Source organism: Liolophura sinensis, chromosome 1 (genome assembly GCF_032854445.1).
Source record: "Liolophura sinensis isolate JHLJ2023 chromosome 1, CUHK_Ljap_v2, whole genome shotgun sequence".
Taxonomy (NCBI): domain Eukaryota; kingdom Metazoa; phylum Mollusca; class Polyplacophora; order Chitonida; family Chitonidae; genus Liolophura; species Liolophura sinensis.
Genome location: NC_088295.1, coordinates 15,590,060 through 15,611,483, shown reverse-complemented (window position 1 = coordinate 15,611,483; position 21,424 = coordinate 15,590,060). Strand labels below are relative to the sequence as shown.

General features: G+C 37.7%; 1 protein-coding gene across 4 annotated transcripts in view; it reads right to left on the bottom strand.

Moving 5' to 3' along the window:
- The window catches only part of LOC135475710 (multidrug resistance-associated protein 1-like), a 41,491-nt gene extending 22,812 nt beyond the window's left edge, over positions 1 to 18,679 (bottom strand). For 3 of the 4 annotated variants that reach the window (XR_010445065.1, XM_064755646.1, XM_064755657.1), the window contains exons 1-21: positions 18,560 to 18,679; positions 18,073 to 18,198; positions 17,665 to 17,802; positions 17,193 to 17,318; positions 16,556 to 16,617; positions 15,669 to 15,800; positions 15,101 to 15,340; positions 13,341 to 13,518; positions 12,585 to 12,839; positions 11,930 to 11,995; positions 10,969 to 11,106; positions 10,039 to 10,185; positions 9,347 to 9,431; positions 8,085 to 8,151; positions 7,682 to 7,808; positions 7,202 to 7,378; positions 6,607 to 6,774; positions 5,435 to 5,627; positions 4,785 to 4,805; positions 2,568 to 2,646; positions 677 to 890 (exon numbers count right to left, since the gene is read on the bottom strand). Coding sequence is in view for 3 of the 4 variants with exons in the window: in XM_064755646.1 (XP_064611716.1) it covers positions 677 to 890; positions 2,568 to 2,646; positions 4,785 to 4,805; positions 5,435 to 5,627; positions 6,607 to 6,774; positions 7,202 to 7,378; positions 7,682 to 7,808; positions 8,085 to 8,151; positions 9,347 to 9,431; positions 10,039 to 10,185; positions 10,969 to 11,106; positions 11,930 to 11,995; positions 12,585 to 12,839; positions 13,341 to 13,518; positions 15,101 to 15,340; positions 15,669 to 15,800; positions 16,556 to 16,617; positions 17,193 to 17,318; positions 17,665 to 17,802; positions 18,073 to 18,198; positions 18,560 to 18,562 (2,742 nt within the window). In the remaining variant the exon portion in view is untranslated. The remainder of the gene's footprint in view (positions 1 to 676; positions 891 to 2,567; positions 2,647 to 4,784; positions 4,806 to 5,434; positions 5,628 to 6,606; positions 6,775 to 7,201; positions 7,379 to 7,681; positions 7,809 to 8,084; positions 8,152 to 9,346; positions 9,432 to 10,038; positions 10,186 to 10,968; positions 11,107 to 11,929; positions 11,996 to 12,584; positions 12,840 to 13,340; positions 13,519 to 15,100; positions 15,341 to 15,668; positions 15,801 to 16,555; positions 16,618 to 17,192; positions 17,319 to 17,664; positions 17,803 to 18,072; positions 18,199 to 18,559) is intronic. The other variant, XM_064755664.1, reaches the window with a different exon arrangement.
- Positions 18,680 to 21,424: the final 2,745 nt, after the last annotated feature.

Genomic DNA, 21,424 nt, shown 5'->3' with positions numbered 1-21,424 from the left:
AGGTCTTTATCATCGAAATGCATTAGCATGCTGATTTGTTACATTTATTTATGGTGCTGTCGTTAGCTTGCCAGGCTGATAGGAACATGCTTAGGAGTGAAAGTTCTAGAATTTACAGATTTGTAACAACTGTCTTTTGATACTTTCTTCACTTAATTCATGGATAAAAATAACGGTGTTGTCTGGAATTCTCCAAGCATATATGTGACTGACTTTGATTAGCAGCCCAAACCTCTGCGAATCTTAATAATGCAAAGGGTTTGTTTTTGTTTTGTGTGTATTTTTTCAAGGGGCAGCTAGGTGGTTAATCAGCTTTTTCTATCATCTCGCTGCCTACTGTGTGAAAATAACTGACAAAAGAAACAACTGTTTAACGATGGCCAGACCAATGAAGAATCAGAGAGGTCTAGGATGGATTCCAAACTTTATCAGAGGTTCCACAAAGCCAACTTACACACGTAAGTTTACTAAAATTGGACGATATTTGAAGGAACTATTGCACAGAAATCAAAGCTTGACAAACTGACAGATTGAGATGGAAACACCCAAATTTATATTGTTCTCTTTTCGCCGATTTCATGCGAGAGAGAGAGAGAGAGAGAGATCCAGAAAACTGTCAGGTCACGATGTAAATAGAGTAGGCTGACAAACCGTTCAGTGGGTCGCAGTTCCTTACCCTGCCTGTCATAGACACCTCCTTCTGGATCAGTTTATCCTGCTCCTCTGGGCCCTTGTACCAGGATGGAGGTTTACACGTCTTCCCATCTACATCCACAACCTTGTTCAGGGACAGCTGGGATGTGGAGTTCAGTTTTGATGCCTGTGATGCTGTCCTGGACACTGGTTTCTCTTCAGAATTCTCTGTCTGAGTGCGCACACGAGAAATTTGCCTGTGTATTGCCAATAATCAGTAAACAAAATCACCACCATATTATAACAAAAAGTGTCATTTGAATATTTTCATACATATCACAACTGTTACATATTTTAGGCATCAATATTTTACTTTATGCTATAAGAAGGGGAATTTCATAATTTACAGGAAAGATTGGTGGCTCAGTTTAAGTAAAAATCTGCTTCTTTAGAACCCTTCCCCATAAATCATTGCTTTAGGTTCAGTTAAAACGAACGAAACAAACAAACACTCAAACAATAAACAAAGTTTGTGTGTTTTGACCTAATTGAGAAAATCAAAGGCCCCATTTCCTGATTCCCTGATTCCCCACCAGAACTTGCTTGAAATCAGTAGAGGGAAAATGTGACTGTACCCGTCATCCATCACACACAAAACTACGTACACTTCATGTGGCACCTGTATCCCTGTTAGGTGTGAGGTTCTGGAAGGTATCCATCAATTTCCAATACAATATGACTGCCTGTCTTAATAATGTCTGCAGTAAATTTAGAACTGTGAATGGCTGCATAATCCATATGCATATTTATATACAATTAATTATCCTAAAGGTATGCTCGAATATACGAATGATGCAATATGACATGGAGTAAAGTCTATTTAAAGCAAATACATTTCCTCTTCTCCCATCCCTTGGAAGCCTCACCTCAGGCTTCGACTGAAGCGAATTATATTCTTGACAAACTTTTCAGTTGAACGATAATGACACAAACTATACAATGTATATGGGTAACATCACACTGAACGACAACTGGTACAGGTATTTACTTTAGAAATTATTAGCAGATAGAACAAACACAAAAGCACATGCATGATTAAAATATTACTTGAGAATTCAGACAAAAGCTGAGGCTGACAGCTTGTGTAGATTTTTAAGTAGCTTTCCGTAATCATGAATACGCCCGCTGGCAGGCTTACTTATGTTTGTGAATGAAAATTGCGTTCCGTCACATAAAGAAATCTGCACATTTTGTTTCACCAAGACTTGGTGTGAGTAGATGCTTGCACCTGGTTATATATGACAATTAAAACTTTTAATCAATGGGAAGCAGGGCTTGATCAGCAGGAATCCTCAACACCTGCCAGTTCCAAGGCTGGATATAATGTACAGATCATAATTAATGACTTAAATAGTCTTTATTAGATCTCAAGCACAGATCTGTACAAACATCAATACAGTGGTCAGCGCTCAACATCGGCTGGTATGAATCCTGCACAACACTGTATGATTCGGAACACGTGGACTTGTACGGAGAAGCCTAGGCCTGTACAAGTTTCTGCAATATATGCCCCACCACTTATTTAGACCTACGTATTGGCTATTGGTTGACTCTGGAATATCGTGAAAATAGGTAGATACAAAACTTGAGTTTCTTTTGGATAGGTATCACAAGTGGAACTAGTGTTGTTGTTGTATCTTTGGACATGTTTTCTTGAGCATTGAAAGCCTCTTTACCGATCGCCGGTTTACACAACGACCGATACAGGGATTCATTTCACTCCCTTAAACCTCGTTTAAACCAAATGGACAAATGAAGGGTGTAGACTGAGTTCGATTTATGGAGACTGTGCCTTACAGGATTGCTACCAGGGTAGAGTAAAGGGGACTCAGTGTGACAAGATGATGGAAACACTTATAGATGATGCTACTAACCTGTTGATGAGTTGTTTTGAGCCTTCATCTTCCATTATTGAACCCAGATGAGAAAGAATTTCTTCCCGTAATGTGGCAGCTAGAATCAGAACATCAGGGGAGATAATATAAATAACAATAAATGGCTTTTAACAACAAATATATCCATACGATTCACGTAATAAAGTCAAGCACACGAGAAGGTTTATAAGCTTAATGAGGTTAGGCTGTCATTCACCAAACATACTGAAAATAAATCCCAAAGTATGACGAAATCCAAAGCTTTCATTAAATTCACACATTTCATTGATCTAGTGGTCACTTGTATGGCAGCTGTCAGATTTATAACGGGAGGAGGAAAAACTTGATGACTATACCCATCAAATTAAACTTTTTAGCAAATATGGTCTTTTATAATTCTGTTGATATTTATTTTAGGACATAAGGGTATTTGTAAATATCTTTGTATGGTAGGTATTTGTGACCACCATTTGGTATTTATTTATATAAATTTGTTGTTTACATATAAAAATATGCATTTAATCTGAAAATTGATATTTATGAGTATATTAAAAACATAAATATGATCAAAATCCAGGTTGAACACATTTCTTAGCTATAAAAACCAAATTCTAGAGCAAACATAATTATTAACCAAATGCTAAATCCTTATTAATATGATTATTCCACAAAGACCATATATTCACAAAGGTGGTCCCAAATACCCACCATACAAGAATTATTTTCAAGTGTCTTTTTCTCTTTAAAGAAAAATTGAAAAAAATACTGAAAACCACATTTACGACTAACTTTTTGCACTCTTTCACCTGAAATTCATGTAATTTTAAAGTTTTCTCCATCTTTAAAACAGCAGCCGAACAGTCGCTTTAGTCAACTGAGCCAACAAGGGTTTCTCAAAATTGTTAACACTGTCATTAAGTTATACAGTTAACAACAGGAATAACAATTAGAGTAATCAAAACTGACTATCACTGAACCATTTTGCTCTTCATGTTGGATATATCATAAATTAGCATATTATTAACAATATGCATATTTTGAAATAGATATATTGAAAGTCAAAACAAAACAACTGTGTAAACACAAATCAGTAAAATGGGTTATTCAATCTACTTGGAGGTATGCACTTCAAACAGTAAATGAAATATTACGTAGACATCTGCTCACTGTATAGTACAGGCAGGTGCTTGTATATATCCATCAACATTCCATTACCCTCAACATCAGTAGATTTGTTTGAAAGAGAAATAAAAAAAGCCAGTCTACAATATGAACATATGCCTCATGTTTTTGTTCATGCACAGATATAGATATTCCACGCATTATCAATACAAATACCACACATTCCTTCACAATCATCTATCTCATACAGAAATGCAAATTCAAATAACTTTTGGGGAAAGCTTACACAAATGCCACTGAAATAATAACATTAAGGACAAAATTCAATGACAGCTGTCAGACACATACATGTAATAAAACATAGTGCACTATTCAAGTTTCATTAGACTTCTTCTTCAAGGTTGCCTCAAAATTTCTCTTTTACGGAGCTCTATTTTCATTTCAAAAGATAAATACTATTTTTTGCAGCATAATTATCACAAGTTTTGAATGTATTTCCTAAGCTCTATTCAGCTAATCAATTTATTTACACGTCATTTCATGTAAATATGACAATCACAATACTTTAGCAGGTCAATAAATACATTTTCAAAGAATAAAAGTTACAAAGCCTATCTGCACTGTAAACACAGCATCCGGCAAAATGAATCTTGCAACATGCAAACTACAAATAGAAGTTCCACGCCACACGTCTTCACATGAGTAAATAAACTAAATTTTCTTTGTCAAATCTAGATAGGCTTGTGTTCACATAGTTCTAATGATATGACAAATGAGGCCATAAATTTATATTAGCACACAGCATGTTCTCAAATGAAAAAAAAGAAAAATATAAGAGTTTTTTAAACAGATTTTGTGTAGACAGTGACAAACAGGTGTAAAGACAACTTTAAAATTTTGTGGAAAATTGTATCAAAACTGACAAAAAAATACAGCAAGAAACATTCTTTTGTAGATGTTAGTAAAAGGATATACACTGAATACAGATATATATATGTTAGACCATGACTCAGAAATGCATCAAAACATTCTCAACACAAACAGTATTATATAATTAAGAAGGCTGGTATTAACACAAGCTGTAACTACTGATACCTTCCATGTTGCTTACAGGGTCTATGAAGAGCATTCCATAGAGAAAAAGGTCAGAGAATTAGCAAGGTGCAGAGACACCGAATAGTATATAAGTATATTACAGACTCCACTCAATGTTTTAAACTTCAGATCTTTGAAAAATGCAATTTTCCATAAAAATACTGTTGCAGTAATATAGTGTCCTCTCGTGCAAAAACAACAAGGGGAACTAATTATTTTTAACTGTGTACAACGTATTCAAAACTATACGCCTTTTTTAAGCATGTGAAGTTTTTATCTTTTATTTTTATCATTAAACATCACTTTATTTAATGTTGTAACAAAGAATTTGTCACATATGCCATAGCAGTCAGTCATATTGGTGGAAACACGAGCGCCTAGTGTAAACACACCACCTTTGGTAAGTTACTGACAACCTTTTCAGCTTGTGATGTTCAGACTTGTGATATTAATGGAGGACAAATGGTCTTCACAGAATGAAGGTCAGCTGCACAAATGGCTACACAAGAGTCACCAAGAATCAACACAGTGTTCAAAGCTGAGCTTGAACCCACACTGTGGAAATGGAACACAAGCACCTTTAACCACTAGACCACAGCTTGCTCCCTTTTATCTTCATACTGCACACTATTTACACAGTTCACACTGACCTTCAGGATCCAGGATCTCCTCCTCTAGATCCTCTTCAGATGTCAGGTAATTCTTCAGGAAGTCCGCAAAAGCTCCAGCATGATCCATCAACTCTTTGTAGGAACCCACCTCAGATATCTGACCATCCACTAACACAATGATCTGATCTACCTGTGGCAGGTAACCTATCCCGTGGGTCACCAGGATACGGGTCTGAGGCAAGCAAACAAGAGTAGATGTTAATACAGGTAACCTATCCTGTGGGTCACCAGGACAAGGGTCTGAGGTAAACAAGATTAGATGTTAATACAGGTAACATCATGAGTCACCAGCACAGAGGATTGAGGCAGGTAAACAGTAGATGTTACCACATGTAACCATACCATGAGTCACCAACACAGAGGACTGAGGCAGGTAAACAGTAGATGTTACCAGATGTAACCATACCATGAGTCACCAGTACAGAGGGCTGAGACAGGTAAACAGTAAATGTTACCACATGTAACCATATCATGAGTCACGAGCACAGAGGGCTAAGGCAGGTAAACAGTAGATGTTACCACATGTAACCATACCATGAGTCACCAGTACAGAGGACTGAGGCAGGTAAACAGTAGATGTTACCACATTTAACCATACCCTAGTCACCAGCACAGAGGACTGAGACAGATAACTGTAGATGTTACCACATGTAACCATGCCATGAGTCACCAGCACAGAGGGCTAAGGCAGGTAAACAGTAGATGTTACCACGTGTAACCATACGAGTCACCTGTACAGATGACTGAGACAGGCAAACATTAAATGTTACCACATGTAACCATACCATGACAGAAAGCATTTTGGTGGGAGGAAATCGGGCAGTGCCCCACGACCATCCACAGGTTGCTGCCAGACCTTACCACTTACAACCAAAGAGGAAGTCAGTCGAAGCTAGCCTCGAACTCTCATCCACCGCATTGGTGAGAGACTTGGGTGATTGTGCTGCTCTAGCATGCTAACCACCAGTCCACAGAAGACCCACAAGGATTGGAAATAAAATAAATCACGGAAGACCCCCAATGATTGGAAATAAAATAAATCCCGGAAGACCCACAATGATTGCAAATAGAATAAATCATCAACTGCTGTGTAACACAAGACAACATTCTCAGGTCAGATGGACAAATTGAGAGACCCACATAACTCATACCTTTCCTTTCAGCACTCCATCTGGACCAATAACTTGTTCAAAGATATGCTTGCCGACATGCGAGTCTACAGCACTGAGAGGGTCATCCAGAAGATAGAGGTCAGTGTCCTGGTAGACTGCCCTGGCCAGACTGACCCTCTGCTTCTGACCACCACTGAGGTTTATACCCTGGTCAGATAAAACATGGGAGTATATCACTGGTCAGGTGCATAAATGACTATACAACATACACAAGTAGGTAAACCTCTGACTTACTTTATTTATAACCTTTCTAAAAGAACGATTAAGAAGTTTTGAGGCACAATTTGCTTTTTATCAGTTTGGTTGAATTGTAATTGAGGCACAGTTTCCTTTTTATCACATTTTGTCGATTTGGTTATCATTGTAACTGTGTCATAGGATTTGACTTTTTTCTTTACCACAATTTTTCCTCTTGTCACAAGCACTATAATCTCTGCCATACACACAAAACATTGTCCACTCAGCAACCATGTGCTCCAGAACAATGTTGGTGATACCAAAAACATTTTTTACAGCCATTTTGAGACTACATGAAGTATATGCTCTAATTAGGTACACCTGACCTAAGACCTACCTTTTCTCCTATCTCTGTTTGATCAGAAGCAGGTAACATCTCAAAGTCAGACTTTAGGGCGCAGGCATCAATCACCTTGTAATAATCACAGTCCTGTAAGCTCTTCCCAAACAGGATGTTGTTCTTCAGGGTGGCATTCTGAATCCAGGCCTGCTGGGGCACATATGCAACTGATCCCTACAACAAACACATTAATATGTGTTCATATCAATATGAACTGAAATCATCCTGAATACTTTTCTGAATTCCTGAAGAAGCTGTGGTAAAAGTATCCACTATATCTTGTCAATGTCATGAACATTGACTTTACAGATTAAATCCTTAGATTTTGAATTTTTACTTGTCTGAACCAAGTACAGATAAGAACCTCAAAATCCATTGGAACAATTTTTCAATTCTTAATGTCCATTCTCTGGAGAAAAAGACCAGTATGACTCCATTTTTAAGTAGTTATCTGTACTAAGGTAGAGGTTTTCTAACCTTGACATTGACAGACCCAGAGATTTTCTCCATGTCCCCTAGCAGAGCTGACAGCAGTGATGACTTGCCTGACCCCACAGCCCCGACCACAGCCACCAGGGACCCCTGGGGTACCATCAGGTCAATGCTGGAAGGTGACACATCAGGTTAACATCATCAGTAACTTTACCCAGTAACTTTAGATGGCAATTTTATATAAATCATGAGCTATTTCCAAAATAAGATGCTCTTACATATTCATATTTATAGCTGCTTTAACCACAACAATTGCAGTACAAGAAATGCAAATATATGTTGGTAATGTATCACTTATATATATATATTCTTGAGTTAGAGGTAGGCTTAGATTTGCTCAATGAAGTACATCTTTATACAATGGTGAACAATTCACAAATATGATTACCTTTTTAAAATAGGGTCGCCATCCTTGTCCCAGGTAAATGTTCCCTTTTTCACCTCAATAGCATGCTCTGAAAACCATGCATTAACATATCACCTGATGTCATTTCACCATTCCACATAAATGTATATGTTCCATCAAAACTTTACATTAACAGCAAGCCTGCAAATACTCAGCCAGACAGGGACATTGTCCAGTACAAAAACAGCCAATGTCAGAGGTCTGTGAAAAGATGAGATATTCAGCTGTGTAATTGTCTCTTATCTACTCATGACCATGCTTCCATGAGTTTGTTTCAATAAAAGAACATTCAGCTGTCAGCAGTTCGATTTTATTGATGCTTCTGTGTACAACATATTTTAGAACTAACATGTCTAAAACAAATTAAAAAGGTTTCTCGGGCGATTGGCCATTACAGCATTATACATCGTCCGAGTTCCATTACCTAGCCACTGCACATCCACAAGTTACTGATGATGTAAACAATAAACTGGGTCATTATGTATCGAACAGAGATGATGTCTTGGCTTCCATTCTTTTATCCTAATAGCATGTGGTGTTTTACTTATTCAGTTAAAAACAAAACAGGGTCAAGATACAGTTAATCTAAACATGTGGAGGGGATATCATAGAGGGCCCTGTTTAAAGTTTTCCCCACATAATACATGCTTGGTTGGTCAGTAGTAATATTTAGCTATGTCGCGTAGATATAATATTCTAACAGTGTCAATTCAGCAGAATCAGAAAAAATTCCATTCAGAGTATAATTTAGAAGTTTATTTGGTTGGGAGAAAAAGTAAGGCAAGAAATCCATTGAAGCCAAGATCTTACTATATACACTTCCATTATTTTCTCCTTGTGCGATTTGCATTTAATATCTCCCTCTAGACCAGAAAAAAATTTGTCCGCCACAAACTTTTAAATGTCAGGCACAGTCATTGGTACAGGACACATTGTCAGGTGCCACTCAAGTAGTTTTCTGCAGGCTTGTAAGTGATAGCAACAATAAGATCTGCTTGCAGGTTAAAGGTTTCAATCTAATATAGTAACAAACAAAGATTTACTCTGAAAAAAGACAGACTATGCCAACCAAACAAGAACACTGGTACATACCATCAACTATTCATGCGTTATTTCTTTACAAAATTTTTACATGACTTATTCTTTGGATAAGTTTTTGCATATGTTAAAGTCTTTTAGTACCGTTACATGAAAGTCATACAAAACCGTGCTGTAACACCATTACAAGTGGTTGGACAACTCACTGGCTTCCGGGTTGGTCTGAACAGCATCTGGATCCAGCTCATCATTACTGAGAAACACACGCAGGCGTTTCATGGAGACTGAGGTCTAGTGGGAGAAAAAACATATGATAGTTTATACTAAAAATTTACATGAGATACATGTGTGCAGTACCATAAGTTACAAATTCCCAAAAACAATAAACATACCAAAAACTAGTTGTGTGTGAAATTTTTATTCCAACACTGTTAACCATGTTGCTAATGAGTCGAAGTAAAATTCACAAGCGGAGAACTCACCTGCAGCATGATGCTGATGAGTTCAGGTAACATGGACAAGGGCACAACTCATCTGTACCATGCTACTGAGGAGTTGAGGTAACATAGACAATAGGAGAACCTATCTGTACCATGTTGCTGATGAGTTCAGGTATCACTGACAAAAAGACAACTGACCTGTACCATATTGCTGAGAAGTTGAGGTAACAATGACAAAAGGACAACTCACCTGTACCATGTTGCTGATGAGTTCAGGTATCACTGACAAAAGGACAACTCACCTGTACCATGTTGCTGATGAGTCGAGGTAATACTGACAAGGGGACAACTCACCTGTGCCATGTTGCCGATGAGCTACGGTAACACTGAGAAGGGGACAACCCACCTGTACCATGCTGCTGATGAGTTCAGGTAACACTGACAAGAGGACAACTAACCTGTACCATGTTGCTGATGAGTTGAGGTAACATGGACAAGGGGAAGCGCAGAATGTTGAACAGGGACAGAGAAACAAATGCTTTCTCTGCATCAAGGACATTTTCCGGGCTGGAGAGAACATACACTGCAAATGTGATCAGGGATACCTGTTGGGGAGAAAAAAAAAGTAAAATACCGTGCACTGCAAGAAATACTATCCAAGGTAAAACAAAATTGACCAAACTCTTGAAAAATAAATGAGTTCTTCCTAATATTTAAATGAGCATGTGGTATAAAATTGTTTTAAAAGGTTCAGGAAGAAGTATTAACAGAAAAAAGGACGATTGTCAACTGTTATAGCATACCCATTGATCAATTTTGGAGCAGGGTAAAATAATCTTGAAATTACATCATCCATTTAATCTATTCTATTTTTGACATCTTCCAGTAGGAAGTCTTTAAATCTTACAAATTCTGTCTTTATGTGTGTACCTCCAGTCCTAACCATGAAAAACAACAAGCTACAGCTGTACAATCAACCAGGGTTGACTAACTAACCATCCATGGACATAAGCCAGAGCTGAGTAGGCAGACACATACATGTAAGAAATGCAAAGTCTGTATGAAAATGAAAGGCACATTAGTTTTCTAAGAGGGGAACAAGACAGATTTATAAATTTTTGGTCATCTGCTATTCAATAGTTAAGTTTAGTTAAAGAAAACTTCACACATCATTTGTGTTTTGTGTGTGATAGTCTATTTCGACAGTTACTGAAGACTTTGTGGGTATATTGTATCTAACAATCTCTCATTCAAATATACTTCTGTCCGTACAAATGAATCTGGTTGAACATCTGTAAAAAAAAAAACAACAATGATCAATAAAAATATCAATTATAAAAAAATGTAGGAGCTACACTAAGGACATGTGTGTGTTATATAGCACTTACCAGGAATGGGGCGCACACCCACGTAAATGATGTGCCTGCATTCAGGTAGGCAGCCTTCCTCAACTCTACCAACTCTTTGTTCCGGATACCTAGTACTCTCTCCTGGAATGATCCTTCCCATGCATACAACTTCAGCACCTGTGAATCGGAATATTGGTCCCATTTAAACAACACATATTCCTTGACTCACAAATCTAACATATGGAAATAACTTATGGCAAACATTCATCATGTGATCTATCTCATGAAGTCATTAGGCAGTGGATTGCCCCATGTGTCTACTGATGCACAGACACAAGGACATGCAATTTATGCAACAAAACATCTTCAAATTACATGATTAAGAAAAAGGGGATAAAACTAAAAAATGACTGTTCGGCTGAAACCTGGTCAACAATCACACAGAGCACAAAATACATTCCTAACTCAATGAAATTAAAAACTGAGACAGGCTTTTGCACTTTGAGGAGGAAACCACACAAAATTTTAATTGTTTAATATTCCCTATGATAAAGTCAAGAAAAGTAAAAGCTTGCTTAAATTATTAACTTGTTTAATAATGAGTCACAAGAGTTGTAAAAGTGCAATATTTCTTACAGCAGGCAATATTCTACACGAAAGCAATCTATAACAACAAAAATCAACCACTTCAAATGTAAGAAAATGGTGTTAATTGACAGCACTAGAACCTGGCACGGTGACATACTCAACAGCCCTAAAACCTGGCACGGTGACGTACTCAACAGCCCTGGAACCTGGCACGGTGATGTACTCAACAGCCCTAGAACCTGGCACGGTGACGTACTCAACAGCCCTGGAACCTGGCACGGTGACGTACTCAACAGCCCTGGAACCTGGCACGGTGACGTACTCAACAGCCTTGGAACCTGGCACGGTGACGTACTCAACAGCCCTAGAACCTGGCACGGTGACGTACTCAACAGCCCTGGAGGATACTTACCTTGATACCATTCAAAATCTCATTCATCAGCTTTATTCTCTCATCTTTAAGAGTCATCTGCTTGACCTACAATCCAAACGTAGAGAATGAATCAATGAATATGGCTGAATGCCACATCGGCAATGTTTCAACCATGTCATGGCAACCAAATGTAGAGAATGAATGAATGAATATGGCTGAATGCCACATCGGCAATGTTTCAACCATGACATGGCAACCAAATGTAGAGAATGAATCAATGAATGAATGAATATGGCTGAATGCCACATCGGCAATGTTTCAACCATGTCATGGCAACCAAATGTAGAGAATGAATCAATGAATGAATGAATGAATATGGCTGAATGCCACATCGGCAATGTTTCAACCATGTCATGGCAACCAAATGTAGAGAATGAATCAATGAATGAATGAATATGGCTGAATGCCACATCGGCAATGTTTCAACCATGTCATGGCAACCAAATGTAGAGAAATCCAAACTCATGACCCTTATGTACATGAATGGTTTGAAATAGCAAGGACAGAACTTTTGCAATTTAAATGTTGCTATCAGAAATCATCTCAGTACAGACCACAAGTAATACTAGCAAACAAGATGCATGAGTCGACAGCTAAATGGACAGGCTAAAAATGTCTTCTATACTGCCCATACCTGTAACTGTTTAGTCTTGTTAGCGATGACGGCGTTCACAGGTATCAGTAAGATCATGACACCAAGCCCAGCCAGGACAGAGGGCCCCAAGGTCTGCCACAGGAAGTAGAGCGACACTGCTATCTGGAACGGAGCCGACCACAACATGTGGATGTAGGTCATCAGATCCATGAATCTCTGGGCGTCCACAGACATCAAGTTCACGATCTCTCCCACAGTGGATGACTTGCGAGCAGAGTTTGACAACAGCAAAGCCTGGAAACAACCAACACATCACGCATGAAATACACCTTTACCACTAATCAAAAGGGTTTGACTGAGAACGTTGGCTGTGAAGTTATACACATAACAAGCATGCCTGACATGAACACCTGGCTGGGACAGCAAAGACTGGACTAGGGCGGGCAATCCTAATGAACAAGGGCTAAAATTGGTTTATGTCATCTGAGGTCCTACTACAGAAGATCAATCTTCTAGGATTTTAATACAATAAGAATGCTATGTTTCCATAGTCTTATGCACAAACTTTTTCACCACATAAGTTAAACACATTTAACAATGTGTAACATACACACATTGGCCTATAACTATAAAACTGCTTTAATAATGAACAAGTATAAGTGAAAAATTCTTGAGTATGACACTAAAGCCATACCCATGTTAGATTTGCTTCATTCTTCTTTTTTAGACATAAACATACATGTACATATACGTATGGAAGTAAACAACTGATGTCATCCAGGAAACCAGCATTACCTTATTGTAGACGGCAGCAATAATGGCTGTCCTCAGCCTCATTCCCAGCAGAAAACAACCGTGGAAGTATTGGTGCAGGACAAGAGACTGAATGAGGGCAATGATGACCATCAGGGCGGCATACAAGTAACCCTTCCAGGTAGGGATGGACTTGTCATTTGTAAACTGTATCATCAACCTGAAACATATGAAGACACAGGCTGGTTTTCATCCACAAACTTAGAAAATACCATACTAGCCACAGATTTTAACTTGAACAAGGTCATAGATGTAATAATGCTCTTGAAACATTCCAAAATAGTAAAACAGATGAAGAATTCACTCTCCACATACATGTGTATATATAATGACACTGGACACACTGTACACATGTATACAAAGATCATTAAAGTCAGGGAAGGCACCTGACTAATGTTTATGTCCACTGAAAGACTACCTTTCAAAGACATCGAATAATTTTTTAGATTTTTTCAACCAAGTAAAAGTTTACTGAGATTTTGTCTTGACACAGCTTCAGTACATCTCCATTATCGAGAGCAAGGTTGTTGTCACGTATACTCTACATGCTCTAGCTCTCTAACGTTTAAGGTATTTTCCACATAACAGTCTAAGCAGTAGCCTATGGCATATAAAAGTTGAGAACTTTGGCGATGTAGTCCCAAGTGATAAATACAGTTTACTCGGAAATTGGTGATTTTGATTTTGACCCCTATTAAATGTTTTACAAAATTACAATAGGACTGTTACAGATCTAGATTCACGCTCAATTCTAAAACAAATGGAAATAAATCTAAGCACGATTGAGGATGATCTCGCCATTCAAATGATGCTGATTTTATGCTTCAATTTTGTAGCGGTGGCTTCTAAGATGAAAGTAGTGCTGATCTACTTATTGCAGACGTCAGAGAAGGCACCTCGGCTTGATCATGGCGTTTCAATAATTTTACTGTATTTTATAACAGAAAACAGAAAAGAAAGACAAAGACGAAGAAGCAAAATTTAAATGTTTCAGTTGTAATAAATTCATTGAAAACAGATTATCTGATAAGATTTAATCAATTTTAAGCATTGTCCGGTGAGATGCCATCTTCTCATAAACCTTCGGCATCCCTAATGAAGTTTGCTCTGACTCAGATATATGTTATTTAGAAACTGCTGACTAAATGCTAACATGATTGGCAAAAAATGTATTTGGGGAACTGAATTCTGTTTGGGCCAAGACGGCCTGCGACTGTCATAAATCGTTGAATATTATACAGTTTGTACATCAACTGATTTTACGTCTGTGGTTATTAATGATACAGACCTGCCCCACAACACTTTGTGAAATCCCTCCTAGACCACACATAAATAAATCATTGTAACCAATCTCAAAATGATGTCTTATGCAGTAATTATGTGTTACCATATGTCACTTCAAGGAGTGAATGGTTAAAGGCTACGTTGCAGCTTATGCCACACAAGCTGATAGCAACGTGTTTGATTTGATAAAATTCCCAAGTTGGTCCTCTCAACTTCCACCGGCTATTGTGCAGTATTGTCATTTTGTTCTACATGTTATTCGATGAAATCTCATTAAAATAATAAAGTACAATACTTTTAGAAAGCTTGAGTATCCTGCTTTCAACAGAAATATGTTTTAGCCAGGTCCTGTCTTGTCCATTTAATGACAAAAACTGATGTAATCTTATCTTTAATATTCAGAAACAAATTGTTTGCAATCAAATGAATTATAATACAAAACAGACTTTACTACTTACTTCAATAAATAGGGGCTGACAAATATAAGAATATCGTGCATGAGTTTAAACAACCCAGCGATGACTCCCACCGTCCCAAACGCCCGGGTCAATGCCATAAACAAGGATGGCTCTTTCTTCTTCTGTCCGTCCACGACTGTGACTTCTGTATAGACCGTACCATCCTCATAGCGGGTACGCGTCTCTTTGTCAGCTCCTTTCCCATCACTCTGGCCTTCTTTAGATATCTTGTATCTTCCACTATAGAATTAACATCAATTCAAATGTTAGGATCTATGGAATAAACTTGTCTTGCAAGGACATCTGGGAGTTTGATATAAATAAATTAATTATGTTTGTCATGGTGGTTTTAGGTACCATACTGGTGTCTGAGAAATAGACAAACTTCTCTACAATTCCTCTGGCATAAAATGCGCCATTTATAACCTCTGAACTGGTATTGAGTGCCGTGTCTTCGTCCATGAGCAAAAAATTTATTTCTTACTTCATGTATTTGACAGAATACAGAAAGTGTATTTTATTTTAATTCAGAATTAATAATTTGCATAAAAAGAACTGCACAACATACCACTTTGCTTTCCGCAATTCTTTGTCCCACTCTACTGTGAATTGTGGCACGACAGAGGAAGATTTGTCATCAGGGTTCAGTGACCACAGAGAACTCCTCTCCAGCGGATTCTTAAATCCTTTAATAACTAAGCTGAAAAATAAACATAAAACATATTCGAATATATATCACCTCAAGATAAAAACTTTCACTATTTCATGTCTATTTTAACAAAATTTATCTTTTTCCGGGTGACACATTTCTGTTGATTCTGTAAAGATTCATTCACCTTTTAGGACCACAGAGTTTTTTTTCTTTTATTAATCTCTTATCAGAAAATCTTGCATGATAACATCAAAAGTATCCTTCTAATGCCCTTTGTGCTTCTGTTCTGTTTCTTTTGTTCACTCTACATCAACCACTTTACGTAGAATACAGCAGATTGGATTCAATGCCACAGTACCCTGCCATATAGACGACTAATCTCTAGACATAACCACTGCCATATAGATGACTAATCTCTAGACATAACCACTGCCATATAGATGACTAATCTCTAGACATAACCACTGACAAAAGAGAAAGTTCTGAGCCTCAGTTTCAGGAGCACAAACCCATGAATGCTTTCAAGAATTGTAAAATTAACCAGTCAAATCACTCCAAACTTCCATAAACTCAAGAATTTAAAATATGAGAAAAACTAAAACTCATAACAGTCCAAGATTTTCAAAAATATTTTATGGAATATCTTTTAGACCATTGAGAAATGCATTCTTAAGCAAAAAATTTAAATGAAAAGTGTAATACATAATCTTACATTTCTGGGCAAACTAAAAAGCTGAAAGCAAAAATTCTTGCAAAATTGCATTGGTTATTAAAAGGGATAGTATTAGAAGTAATTTCCTCACCCAGTAAACCACCAGAATGTTATCCTGGAGAGAAAAGAGGCACTTCTCTCTGGACATGGATTCTGCAAAGAAACGAGTCCAAATATCATCTCGCATCAGAGAAACAGCAATCCTATGACATACAGTATAGGCACCACATTTGTACTGAGAAACGGCTGTTATATCCACACTTTCTTTGGCATATACAGACTATTAAGAGATAAAGGGAATTAAAAAGCTTTAATTTCAAAGATCTTCACTTTATGGATGGTGAGGTGGGGGCAATGTGCTCGCAATTGATACACTTCATAATGTCACAAGTTTATTCCAACCGATGAAAAGTTAATGTGACCAATACTCGTACAAAAAGTTCATATCAAGCCTATGAGCACTGATGTCACTTTGTTACATAAAAAGATAAGAAAGACAAGTACAGAACTTGTGGGCTTTATCTATGGTGGCCATCTGTTCTTAAGTTTTGCTTTGTCATAGTCCTGTAAGAGTTATCTCCCTTCTCCACAGCTCACAGGGCCCATCCTTTCCCACTAAAAGTTTGACAATGATATTCCATTTTAACACTGCATAATTCCATTATAAGTGCAATGAGTCATTAAGTCTTGCAGCAGATTTAGAATACACCACATATTGTACAACTTACCTCATCTCGTTCCACCTCATAAGTAGCAGGTTCTAAATCCACCAAGGCAGCCAGGACTACCTGAACTAGAACTATTGGGTAGAATATATAAAATGCAACAAATCTTGCAACATCTGTAACTCCTCCCTAAAATAAAAAAAAATATAAAATAAGAGGAAATAATACAGACCTTCACACTAATATTTGCCTTCTCAATAAACACAGCAAGTAATTATAATGCAGAAAGAAAATTGAATGACTTAGCAGAATTGAGTCATCTAGGCATATTACTCAATGACCTTAAACACTTACTGTTACATGATACTTTGACCTAGAAACTTGATGTCAAGTACATTCCACTCTCCATATTATATTTCCACAATGAATTACATTAAATAGCTACCATATTTCCCATTGTAAATTCCTCTACTTGCACAAGAGTTAGACAAAATGACAACTTTTTTTTTCACAATGTTATTGAATGGGTACTCACCTCAATAAGAGCCACTCTTATTTTGGAGCGAAATGTAACAATTTCAAACAATGCTAAAAGGAACCAAAATATAAATAGATATGCTGACGATCTCAATCCATGTATACGCTCATAATTGATGAGGAAAACTGTGAAGGCCTGAAGAAAATAAAAAACAGAATTTCTCACAGGCACATATGCATGATGACCACAAATAACAATGATTTGTGCTACCATGTTCAACAATCTCTGACTGTGGCCCTAAGAGGTAATGACTTTAATAAGCAGGCATTATTACTTGATATATCATTTCATCTATATTTACTTGTACACAAAGGAAGAAGTCAAGTGCAAATCAAACATATCACACCAAAGAAACGATAAGACAGGAAATCACATTAACAAAAATGGGTGTAACATTTAACCTACCAATGTTAAGACAAGAATTAATGATGAGACAAAGTTCACAGGTGGTACTGTTATGCCATTGGTTCTCTCCTGAATCCCCTTAAACACATCCACCAGGGTGAGACAAGCCAGGAGAACACTGCACACCTGTCAGACAACAGCAGCATATTACGGCACACACAAATTCATCCCACACTATCATGTGCATGTATTTAATCATACATTTAGCTATCTTTTGACTTTCATTTTTTTCTCCTGTAAATGCCTCTCAAGATGAAATATACTCAAAAAAATTAACTTTGTGCAGTTAGATCCAGGATTTGTGGAGGTGTTATTATTTGATCAAATGAAGCCACCAGACTAAGACAATCTTCAGTTCCTATGTTTTCCATTTAAAGCTAAGGAAAAGATCTTTGAAAGTTTTGTTTACTTGATTATTTAATACTTGTGTTATTTTTACAGATACTGTCAAGCCCTAGATCTAATGCTGATGACCAGAAAGTCTTACCATTTTTGTAATGTTGAACCATGATAAAGGTATGACCCCGTCCTTGCTCTTTCTGAGGGTATACAAGTGGTACGGGGCCAGTAGCAATAGAACCCCACAGGGCGCTAGGACCACCACTGTCTTTTGAAAACATGGTGTGAAGTCGGGATCTGTGGTATTACTGATGGACTGGTGATCCTACAAGGATTAAAGCAATGTGTAAGTTTATTATTCAATATTGGGTTTGGTTTACTTTTTCCCTGAAAATAAATAAGTAGTTACACTGCTAAACAAAACTGAACAAATAAGAAAACCATTTAGTGCTAAACACTAATAAACATGCAATAATTGCAAGCAGGTGTTGACTGTAAACAAGGAAAAAAGCGGGGATGTTTAATGTCATGATGCCAATGAAAGAGACACAGCTCTTGTCATGTTATAAGGTTTCCATTAACAATACTTCAAACCTCTAAAATTGTCAAAAACAACTGACAGGTAGCGGAAAATTCCCACTTCATTTATGATGAAAGTTCCTCTTGAAATTAAAACAGAAATTCCTGTTAAGAGTTTGTGGTAGATGAATAGATCATCTGCTAGGAACAGTAAATTGCTGATCAAGATTTAACTCATTTGCCTCTGATGAAGCCTTTAGACATCATAATTCTAGGTCTAATTTCTAAGGTCCCACTATAGTGATGTTGGCAAGACTGATTGATTGATTGATTGATTTGTGCATACCCCATACCATTTTCCACTTAAATGATGACAAGTCAGGTTTATAAGTCGAGGAAGACCCTATGTCTGGTGAAAACTACTGACCTTCACCTTAATGTTACAGAACAAGGTTCACCTTAAAGAAACAGTACCACATTTTAATATCTTTCTCACTCAAATCAATTTGGGCATTCGGTGTTGACGTCAGCAATTAACGTACTGAAATAATCAATTTTAATAACAGTGATCAATGGAACTGGGTAAGTGGAAGCATCGTGAATTACAAGTTTAGCCTGTATCACAAAACTACATATATGCACTGGGCAAAAAGGAAGTTCAACACAACTTGGCTACACCTGGGTAAATCATACTAGCCACTTGTAAATCTAACCAGAATTTGTTCGCGCCCTTCTTTAAGTTAAAACTTATGCCGGCGGGAATGTGACGTTTTCAGATCATGAGATGATCAGTTTTCGTCACAACTCGTAAGACCACGGCAGCCGTGCTTTCATTTCCACGCCACCAAAAAGACAGGGGGGGCAGTTGCAAACGTTGTATTCAATTTACTGCTATTTTAGAGTCGGCGGTATTTCAATGTCTTTTGAAGAACTTACCCAAAACGGAGAGGCACAAAACCCCTCGTTGTCTGCGGCCATGGTTTAAAGGTCAAGAACGACAACCCTGACTTGCACTTTCTTTTTATAGTTGGCGTCGGTCTTGCGCAGTTATTCTGATAAGTTAGTTGCCTTGGGCACTGCATCAATTTACCCTCAGAGGAGAAGTCTTTTAAAACCAACAAAAAAATCTGTACTCATTTATACAGTTCACGATGCTTCCTGTCTGACATTGTGATTAAGCAAAATGTTAATGGTATGCATAAATTATGACGTAGCTATCTCGATAACAAACAAAGGCACTTAACGGCATCAGTACGTGGACTGAATACAACAATGGCGGGTGGACTGAGAAGGAGGGCATGCCATGCATGCTTACTTTTTTGGCCAGAGGTACACAGGCCTATATATAGGCTCAATAAGTGTAAGCCCTTCACCAGCGAACACATAGCCTGAATTACTATGAGAAGACCTTTATGTAGGCATCAAAAGTGATCCTTTTTCTAATGAAGTTCTGTAAGTGGGTGGCAGCTGCACCAGTCTATGGAGTGTAGTTGGCTGAACACCTGTCACAAGGGCGAAAATCAGGTTTAGTTACAGACGACAACTGTTGCAGTTAGCCAGCATATGATCATGAAACAGGTTGATTTATTTATTGATTGAATTTTTCAAGCCATATCGGTACTCAGGAATATTTCACTTCAGTGTGACGGCAACCAGCATTATATGGTGGAAGGAAATCGGGCAGAGCCTGGGGAAAACCGCCGACCGCCAACACTTTTGCTGGTAGACGTTAAGTTTCATGCACGAACGACCAGAGAGGAAGCAAATATATACCATGAGCTGGACATGAACTCTACTGTGTCATTACGCCGCGTTAGCCACCTCGGCCACGGAGGTCCCTAAAACACAAATTATTGTGTACAGCCGTCCATTTGAACCACCGGGCCGATGTATACCGGGTATACGATAGCCCCAATCCTGACTTGAAGCCGCAGCGGGGACCATGCAGGCGGTAGATGCGCTTTACCGGAAAATGGTAATTCACATCGTGTATCATGCACCCTCAGCACAATCGGATCAAATTTTGCTTGTGATGAAAATTTAATTAATACGAATGTAAGGGACTAGAAAGAGCTACACTAAGCAGACATATCAAGATGCAGATTTATATACATGCCGAAGTGACATGCATAAGCACAAGAGTTTTTTTTCTGCGAATGGGTCCACGGAGATGAATAATATATAGTTAATTAGTTTTGGATTGAATTGTCATGAGATTTTCTGAAACCCAAATACTCATGCAAAGCGATATTGTAAAAAGTATTTATGCAGTAGGCTACATGTCATTTACATGCTGTTTTTTCAAACTATGTCACAACATTTGGCCCCTATGGTCATTAACCTACATACGTATGTCAAAAATAAACTTCTTAAATTTGCAAGTATCGTCAGCGGGCGTCCCCATCTATCCATTTAACGGTGCAAAAAAAGCCGATTCAGATCTACACTAGTTGTTTTTCCATTCGTTTAATGGATAATTTTTAACAGGCTTTTG